This window comes from Nothobranchius furzeri, chromosome 1, assembly GCF_043380555.1.
Source record: "Nothobranchius furzeri strain GRZ-AD chromosome 1, NfurGRZ-RIMD1, whole genome shotgun sequence".
NCBI lineage: Eukaryota > Metazoa > Chordata > Actinopteri > Cyprinodontiformes > Nothobranchiidae > Nothobranchius > Nothobranchius furzeri.
In genome coordinates this window covers 31,698,993-31,709,066 of record NC_091741.1, presented here as the reverse complement: position 1 = coordinate 31,709,066, position 10,074 = coordinate 31,698,993, and the positions used below count along the sequence as shown (strand labels likewise).

At 37.0% G+C, this 10,074-nt stretch overlaps 1 protein-coding gene across 1 annotated transcript; it reads left to right on the top strand.

Annotated features, from left to right (window-relative positions):
* Positions 1-230: 230 nt before the first annotated feature.
* On the top strand, positions 231-9,359 carry zgc:113210 (uncharacterized). The gene is made up of 7 exons (XM_070552821.1): positions 231-407; positions 3,407-3,610; positions 3,892-4,940; positions 5,022-5,091; positions 6,007-6,181; positions 6,915-7,080; positions 7,801-9,359. Exons 2-6 carry the CDS (start codon positions 3,409-3,411, stop codon positions 7,078-7,080), a joined length of 1,662 nt encoding a protein of 553 aa, XP_070408922.1. The 5' UTR covers positions 231-407; positions 3,407-3,408; the 3' UTR covers positions 7,801-9,359.
* The last annotated feature ends 715 nt before the right edge of the window (positions 9,360-10,074 follow it).

Sequence of the window (10,074 nt, the reverse complement as noted above, 5' to 3'; positions counted from 1 at the left end):
GTTTGCTACTGTAGTTTATGAAAATACAGTAAGGTACTATAAACTGAAAGTTACTTCAATATTTTTACTGTAATTTATCAGTACGAAGCTGTAAAGTTATTTACGTCACCTGACAAGGAACGATTGCATCAGCCGAGTTACCAGATTTACAATTTAGTACTGTAAAATTACAGTTATTATAAAATTACAGTAAGTAGCTGTTATTAACGGTCATTTTTGCATTTAATGATTTAGTTTGTTAAATCCTTCAAGACGGAGAACCGCCACTTTTTCGAAAAGAGCAGTCATTGTAACCACAGTTCACCGGCACACGAGCAAGTGTGGGACATACACGGGGAAGACTACCGGCAGCGCTTATAATTTCTCCAGCGAAAAGACCAAGTTCCACCAAGTACCGACTATCCAAGGTAAACTTTTCATTTAAGCATTTCAATGTGCTATCTTTTTAGTGGAGTTTTGCTGCGGGTCAGTGTGTTAGCTTTTATTATTTCAGAGCTTTATTTCAAAGAGAACGGGACTTTGCGGATTTTTCTCATCGCTTTTTTTCTTAGTTTTTTCTTCACACGAAAGTAAAAGCTGACATTGTCTAAAACAATTTGGGGTCTTAACGTTTGACTCTGTGTAGCGTAGAAACAATTCGAAAAAAATAAAGAAATAACTCGGATGAGCTTGGGCACAACGCCACACTAACCGGAGTTTTTTTTTTCCTTCACATAACTGAAGTCTTATCTATATTTTTAGTAATTGTTTGAGGACTTCAACTATGTTTAGGTGTAAAGTTTGTAGCCATGGCAGTGAAAGTTACAAAAGCTTTTTTGTTCATGCAAAAAGTCACAGAAATCTGGCTAACCACCGGTTTTCATGTGGCATAGAAACATGTTCTGCCATTTTTAGAACATTTTCTGCATTAAAGTCACACACACACAGGAATCATACACCTACAGAGTCACAAAAAATCCAGAATTATCAGCCAGGTGGCATTCATGAATGTAGTGTTCAAGGATGTGATTTTGCAGCAGATAATATTTCCTTGCTGTGCATTCATTTAAGAGTACACATACGTAATGGCAAAAAAATCACTTGTCCATTTGAGGGTTGCTCAAAATATTTCAGAGTGAGGTCATCTTTTGCCACACACATCTCAAGAAAACACAGGCAACAATTTGTTCCAAAGCCAGAAGAACCAAAGAATGCAGATGTACAAACTTACGATGAACACACCCAGGTCCATCATGATGATATTTTGTCTCCTCTTGAAAGTCATGAAAACAACTCAGAGTCTAACCCTGACACATTTCTAAAGAACTTAGCACTATTTTACTTAAAACTACAAGCCAAACTTCTTTTACCAGCAACAACAGTACAGTGCATAGTTCAGGAATTTCAACAAATCCACTCCACCGGAATGAGCCACGTAATTAAAAAAGTGGAGGAGAAGCTGGAACAGAATAACTTAAATGAAACTGAAATACAGAATATTGTTAAAGAACTTGAACAAGAGGATCTATTGACAATTTACAATGATGGTATCTTGAGATCAGACAGAACTAGGAAAACATTTTTCAAAGAAAAGTTTGACTATGTTGCTCCAACCCAGTTATACTTGGGAACAGATTCTGGTGGAAAAGAACGTTTTTGCCAGTATGTACCAGTAAAAGAGACACTTGCTGCCTTGTTTAGGCAATCAACAGTAAAGGAGCAGTTTGCTCAATCTAACCAATTGGTACATGATGAAATGGTTTTAAATGATGTAAGTGATGGCCAAAACTTCAAACAAAATAGCATTTTACAAGGATTGTCACCATCTGTTTCAGTCATTCTGTACATGGATGCATTTGAAGTGACTAATCCCTTAGGTTCTGGCAAAAAAAAACACAAAATCATGGCCATGTACATGACACTAGGAGAAATACTACCACATAATCGATCCACCGTTGACCCTGCACAGCTCGTCTTACTTTGCAGAGAACAGGATTTTAAGGCTTTTGGACAAGAAAAAATATTTTCCCACCTCATAACAGACCTAAAAGACTTGGAGCTTTCAGGTTTTCAGGTGGAAGATGGAGCCAACGTCAAGGCATCATTGATTGCCATATGTGGTGATAATCTTGGTTCCCACTCTATTGGTGGATTCACTGAAAATTTTAGCAGTAGCACACACTTTTGTAGGTACTGCATGATTGACAGAGAAACATTTGTAAAATCACCACTTCTGTTTGGCCCACAAAGAACACCTGCAAACTACAATGATAGTGTTCGACAACTGAATTATGACAAACAAATAGTTAATGGAATCAAATTTGATTCCAGTTTCAACTCGCTAGCAACATTTCATGTCTGCTTGGGTCTTCCTCCATGTCTTGGGCATGACCTTTTTGAGGGAATAGTGGCAGATGATTTAGCTCTTTATATTAAGCATCTGATAAAATTTGAAAAACATTTCACTTATGACCAGATAAATCAGGCAATCGCACAGACAAAACTTTTTGGCAGTGACTCGCACAACAAACCATGTGAGATTAAGGAAAATGCTAAAAGGCTTAGTGGTTCAGCAGCACAGAACTGGTGTTTCTTACGGCTGTTACCAGTTTATGTGGGTAAGTCGATAAAAAATCCCCTTGGAAGTGAGGTTTGGCAATTGTGTCTAAAACTAAGGAGAATAGTTGAGTTTATCTGTGCTCCAAAAGTTCATCAGAACGAGATTGCATATCTAAAAGTTTTGCTAGAAGAATATATCTACTTACGTAGCACCATGTTTCCTGATCAGTCTCTCAAACCAAAGCATCATTATGTGTTGCATTATCCAAGTCTCATTCTCAAGTTTGGACCCTTGATACGGTTGTGGACACTGAGGTTTGAGAGTAAACACTCCTACTTCAAAGAGTGTGCCAGAAAAATGCACAACTTTTTACACTTAAGTAAAACACTAGCAGAGAGACATCAGCTCCTACAGTCTTATTTAGGTTGTGGGCAGTTATTCCCACCTCTCATTCAGATTGCCGGTGAGGCAAACGGCATTGATGAACACTCATACAACAAAGACATACAGATGATTTTAAAGGAAGCTGATATTGATAAAGGAAAAACCTCTGAAGTTTCAGCTGTGTTTTATAAAGGAACCAAATATACCAAAGGTCTTGTTGTTCCTCTTGATCACACAGGTGACACTCTAGTCTTTGGAAAAATATCCTTGATACTGACTGATGATAAACAGGTCCACTTTGTTGTTTTGGTACATCACTCAGTGCTATTAATAGATCTTGGAGTTTATCATTTATATAACCCAGACCATAAATATGCATACGTTAATGCAGATAGGCTACAAGACTTTTATCCAATGCCAGTTTATCATATCATGAACCTCCCTGTTGTTTCCTTGCATCACTCAGTGTGTTCTTTTCCCTAGATATGGAGGTCGAGTGCATTGATGAAATTCAGCGAGTGCTGCCTGAATTGGACCATGAAAGACTACTGGCCATTACTGAACACCTCTCTTCTGTGGTTGGAGTCACAAAGAAAGAGGATCTTGCCTTTCTTGAGAAGGCTGACTTTCAGGAATATTTGACACCAATCCAGTGCCGTAAATTACTTCAGGCCTTCAAACAAAGAGGTAAAAAAAAACATGTTCACCAAATCTTAACACAACATATTCATTTATTCTAAGATTAGTAGTCTCTATCATTTTAAACTACTGTCCTTGGTTACTCTACAATGATAAAAGTTTTATAAGTTGAATGAGCACTCTGAAATTGTTTGTGAAATCCTCCCTGTAACAATGCCATAAACACAGTGCCAGTATTTAAGTTATGTAAGGTTGTATGTAAAGTGTTAATACTGTAAATAATTTAGATGTGCAAAAAAAAACTTTTATTATGTTTATTATCTTCAAAGAACTGAAAGACAAAGTGGACACTGAAGTCAGCTCTGTGCCAAGTGGAAACGTGATTCCTACCTCATCTTTGGATATACAGAGAGAAAATGGACAGTCATGTTTCACACCTCTTCAGACACAATCATATAATCCTGGATCCACTCTTTTAAAAACACAAAATTCTTGGATCAGCCAGTTCCAAATTCCATGGGAAAAGATGCCTGCTTCACTGTCCCAGACCATGTTAAGAGGCCAAAGAGCCAGCCCAGCAGACAGGAGAGCAATGGTGCGGACTGTAGTGTCCACTATGCAGCAGCATTGTTCAAACCCCAACAGAGCTGCCTGCACTGAAATAGCAAAAACTATTGTTGCCAAATATCCTTTGACTTTTGCAGACATGAATGAAGAAGGTGAACAGATTGGAATAGGGTACTATTCTCTCATTAACCAGCTGAAGACAAGAGTTGAACATGTCAACCGGAACAATACGAGTGACAGAATACGAAGACCAAGGACAACACAGTCCAGCAATGCTGACGCTACAATCAAAACGTCTCGATGCAAACTGGACAGCTATGGCTGCGTGAACTGGCAACCAAGATGTCTCCCGGATGGAGAGACGGCAGATTCTTTGGAGGAGAGAAGAAAACAAATGGCTGCCACATTTCAGTCTGTTGGCCCTAGAGCTGCTGACTCACCAGATATAGACTTTTCAATGGATTTGACTTACATTTATCAACGCCACATGATTAATACTTGCCCTCCTCCAAGTGTCTGTGAGATTGAAGAGCAATGGCCATTTCTCTTTACAAAAAGAGGACTCTGCAACCACTTCAAAATCCTCACAGGGATTGACATTAGTGATCGCCTTGGAGAGGCTCTTCAGACCAAGGGGAAGAAAATCGTGCATTTTTTCCGGAGCCACAGTCACAATAAAGATACTCAGCACATTCTTCAGGATTTGGACAGAAACACAACAATGCAGCGAAGCTGTCATGGTATAGCAGCGATGCTACTTCTGATGAAATGCTTTGGCGAAAAGGAGGAGTCCATCTTCATTTTGGTTGATGTAAGTTGGCAAATAGTCAAAGGAACAATGTGACGCATGTTTGCTGTGTGTAATTATCATGTTTTATGTTTAACATGTTAGACAACTTCAACAAAGGCATCCATCGAGAGGGAGAGGGCATTACCTCCATCACCGAGACTGCTAATGCTTGGTAAGGGAAGATATAAAAATTAGAGGTCGAACAATATTGGTTTTTCTATTGCCAATACCAATGCCAACATGTAGGAGACACGGTCAACCGATGGCCAATTTGTACTGCCAATTTTTTTGGACCAATTTTCATGGCCGATATCCAGACATGTTCCACTTTATTTTCATGCTAAAATGTCACTAATAACAGCAGTTGATGCCCAGATATTCTTAAGCTGAATCAGTTTTTGAACTCTGAATGTAAAGGTAGAATATGTAACATTTTAATAAAAAGTTATATTTAAAAAAAATTTATATATATATATAGATACCACGGGGTGTTTAGAGGTGTGCAGAATGAATGTACAGTTTCTTTCCTTTGGAAGTTATATTTAAAAAAATAATAACCAAAATTTTATTTTGATGGGCACGACACATCTACCAGCTGCTAGAGGGCTCCGTTGCTGTAAAATATTTTTTTAAAGTGTTCGTTCGGCACAGCGAGGCTATGTTAAATGGTGAACTCGACAAGTCAAGCAGCTGATTCTTAGCCCAGAATCAGCTAGAAAATTTGTTCTATTGTTGCGATACCACTTGTAAACACTAGATGTTCCATATTCAACCTTTCAATAACTGTTAAATCACAACTTTGTGCACTGCTAGTGTTAAAGTCCAGCCAGACAGGAAGGAGCTGGCAGTGTTAAAAAAATTGTAATGTTTCATGATATTTAAATTCTTTTCAAACTATGATTATGGTTAGTGGAAGTGCACAAATATAGGCTATATATATCTAAATCTCACATACTTTACATCATTTTAACATATAAAAACAACAATAAATTCTGCAGGTCAGTCATCTTATTTTGCATTTAGCGAAACACTGTTGTTGCAAAGATTGGTATGTTCGATTTTGAAGTGTATATGTTTTGTCTCATAGGAACCACATACCTTGAGGCAACCAAGTGGATGGTGAGCATCGAGGGAAAGGTGGCCTACATTTTAGATGAGGACCTGGGTTTTGCAGATGCACTTTCTGTGTTGATGGCAAGCTTCTATGCTTTCAATGTGGAATACCAGGAGCCTGCATGTGCAACACTGGAGTTCATTCAACGGTAGGAATCTTTTTATTTTTTATTTTAAAGGCACTGAGAAATCACAAAAGCCAGTAATATATCATACATGCATATTGAGTGTGTGTGTGTGTGTGTTGGGGGGGGGGGGGGGGGGGTGTCTTCAGTCAGGTCTAAGTCGCTCTTTCTAAGAATAAATTTTCAGAGAAAGGAGGTGGATTAATCTTGTTCATAAACTATCTTTGTTGTAGCTTGTTACATCATCATTTGGATCACAGTCATGGAGACAGCATGCCCAAAAACTGTCAGGATGCTGCAGAACGCTGCTCACAGCACGTATAGCTGTTGTTTCAAGGTTGCAACTTAATGTTTGTCAAATCAAGCAAAATCACCACTGACCATGCTGAAAAAAACAGCATAAACCAGCATTGCTGGTTACCAGTATATGTTGCATGGTATGCTTGTCATGGAATGATAGACCAGCATCCCATCCTGGACCAGCATGCTAGACTAGCATATAATGCTGGTTCACCAGCTAAACCAGCACCAAAACAACATATGCTGGGAACATCTATGCTGGTCTGATTTTAGTTCTCAGATTTTTTACATCTTCTGAGTTCGCAGGGATGTAATATATTGTAATCCTTTAGCAAATTAACAGAAATAGTGGAATCATACCCCGATTTTGTTAAATCACTCTTCCAGACTGCATTTATCTTAACTAAAATTGCACTTAATATTTTTGTTGTTGTTTTTCTTTCTCATCTTTATGCAGATTCTTCTTGAGAATCAATCCTGAAGATGGGAGCAAATGCACAGCACGGACTGGAGTTAGTCGCAAGACCGGACAGTTGGTCAAAAGAAAATCAGCCACCATGAACCCCAGAGTGCTGTCCTTCCTTCGCCAGCTAACAGAGTTTGAGTGGAAGAACATGGAATAGGTGAGATACGTATTTTTAGGGTATGGTTGATATACATAAACAGTGTTGGGCAAGTTACTTCAAAACTGTAATGCATTATTTATTATTGTTACCCTCATTTTAAAGTAATTCATTACATTACAATATCACAGATTTTAAAATGTAAGGCATTACACTACTTTTGCATTACTTAGAACCGTTTCAGTTCGGTCCACTAGCGTATCGTTTTGGTCAATTTTTTCTGCTAAAATATTTTGTTTTTATTTGCGTTATTTGCAGCGGATAAAAATTCCTCAGTGAGTTTCTGCACAGACGCTGAATTGAGTGATGCATCAGGGTTTCCGCTATGTGTATTTTGTCTTGGCGCGCCGCCATGCCGTCAGAAGGATAAAAAAGAAATTAAAACAATGTACCATCAGAATACATTTTTTGGATATACATTAAAACAATGTAAATACGAGACATATACAGTCTGTATTTGTGCATGTGTACTAACTATAATCAGCTGTAAATCATTATCAATTTGTTCAATCAATTTCCCTCTGGGATTAATCAATTTCCCTCTGGGATTAATAAAGTATTTTTGAATTGAATTGAATTGAATCATCACTAATATAACAAATAAAGGCTGAAATATTTGGAATAAGTCTGTCTCATATATTAGTTTCCCCTTTGAATTGAAGAGTTTACACCAAATTCTAAGTTTTCAAGTTTCACCTGTACATTCTTTGTCCTTTTTAGGACCACTGGGGCATCAGACGAGGGGACAACATTCTGGCCAGGTTCTTCACCCATCAGAATCAGTAAAAAAAACAAGCATTATTTCATTCTGTTCTTGAAAACTACAGTTTTGCAGGTTTTGTATGTTTCCTGATGCAGCATATGCTCATAGATTGCACTATCCATTGCACTGTTATTACTTAGTTTATTAATTCATTTATTAATTTGTTATTGTAATATTTTTCAATGCAGATTTCTAACAGCAAATGTTGCACTGTTACATTGTAAACAAATGTTTTTGTATTGTGAAAAGCAATGTATTCTACTCTTTCAATTGCTGATCCATTGAAATTTTTTCTGTTAAATCAGTGAGGAAAAACATTTTGTAAACAGCCCAATTGCTCCCCTGTTCTGGTAGTATTTTGTTTTCTTTAGCTTACCATAAACAATGTAAGTGAATGTTAATGGCTAGCATTTAGTGTAATAAATATTAACAGCAAATTAAAATAATAACACAAAGGAATAATAGGAGCCTGTTTAGACCTCGTGCTACATCACAACACAGCATCGCTGTAAGTCGATGTTAAAAGGCACAGTAACATGTTGCAGTGACCATAAAGCTCCCAGTTTGCTGTCTTAAAGTTTACTCTTATAACATTAACAACATTTCACCCTGTGAATTATGAGAACAATGAGTTTTGGGCTGCAGTGTCATTATCTTATGCCTTTCTGCGCTAGCCGACAGCACAACTATAAATAGACTCCTGTAATCCCTTTGTGTTCTTTATTATTGTCAGTTGAAGTCATTATGATTATTGAGGTCTCCAAGAAAAATTAGGATTATTATCGAGTAATATGACTTTTTTCACAGTAAATGCTAGCTGTTAATATTCACTTACATTGTGTATGCTAAGCTAAAGCTAACACTGCCAGAAATGGATGACTGAGCTGGTTACAAAAGATTTTCCCCTACTGATCTAACTCTGGGGAATACAACAAAAGACTACAGTTCATTTATGGGTGGAATATCCTTTCAAAGAAACTTTGTTCGTGTACTGAACAATTACTCGTGTTACTGTTTACAAACTATAAACTAATCAATACACTATATGTCTTATAATAGTAATACTTCAAAGTTAATGAGTAAAAGTTAGTTTGCCTGTTTCTGATGTTCTATAAGCTGTAAAATGTTTTATTTTTTCCAGTAATGATTTGAGGTGAATTTCTAATATTTTGAATGAGATTTTTTTCTACATAAGATCACCTCTCATGTTTTTTACGTTTGAGGTGTTCGAAATAAAGAATCCTATGTTTTGTAAGAGAAGTTTGTTTTGATTTAATATAGTTGTTTAAGTCAATTTAGGAAAACTTTAAGATCATTCATTAAACTTTAAAATTATTTTATTACAATTTTAATTATAATTAAACAGTCTACAAGTATGAACAAAAAATGGTACAACACTGTACTGTAAGAAACATTTTTTTACAGTAGTGGTCCTACCTCATTTTAATTTATACAGTACCATAACTGTTATTTTACGGTTCTATTACTGTTATTTTACAGTATGGTCTCAGTTACTGTAAAACTAAAATACAGTACCAATACTGGTACTGTATTTTAGTTTTACAGTAACTGAGACCATACTGTAAAATAACAGTAATAGAACTGTAAAATACAAATGCAGTACCACTACTGTAATTTCAATTTACAGTACCTAACTGGCAACACTGTTTCCAGTAAGATACTGTAAATGGAAATTACAGTACCTTACTGGCAACAGTGTTGCCAGTAAGGTACTGTAAAAAACCCAATGAAATGTCTAACAGTGAACTGGAAAATAATCCATCTTGTTATCTGCCTCCATTGCCGAACATTAACAATGTCTTTGTGTCGGACAACAGGCGTATGTTGTAACGTTTTAACACACATTTTATAATTTCTGGTTTTATTTTTTAATTGGCTAGTTCTGTTTCATCACCCACAAATACCCCAATTTGCTCTTCTATACCTTTCCCCGCACCTCTAACCCAACCTACACCACCTCCTCCCACTCATAGTTTCACCTTGCGCACATTCTCTCACTGCGAGGTCTTAAAGGAGTTGCACAGAGTGATGACCTTGGGCCTTTCTTTTTTTAAATTGCAGTCACTATCATTGTTGCTCCTATTACAGACATTTTTTAACTTATCCCTCTGCACAGCCCAAATCCCTTGTGCCTTAGTGCATCCTCTTTTAATGGTGGGGAGCGGTTTGATCCCAACTCTTATAGGCCTATCTCAGTTCTGCCGTGTCTT

Bases quoted from the DNA above. Each gene is read 5' to 3' on its own strand.
- zgc:113210 (XM_070552821.1), top strand. From the start codon at position 3,409: ATGGAGGTCGAGTGCATTGATGAAATTCAGCGAGTGCTGCCTGAATTG. The intron at 5,092-6,006 runs GTAAGGGAAGAT...TTTGTCTCATAG, and splicing joins ACCGAGACTGCTAATGCTTG to GAACCACATACCTTGAGGCA. The intron at 6,182-6,914 runs GTAGGAATCTTT...ATCTTTATGCAG, and splicing joins ACACTGGAGTTCATTCAACG to ATTCTTCTTGAGAATCAATC.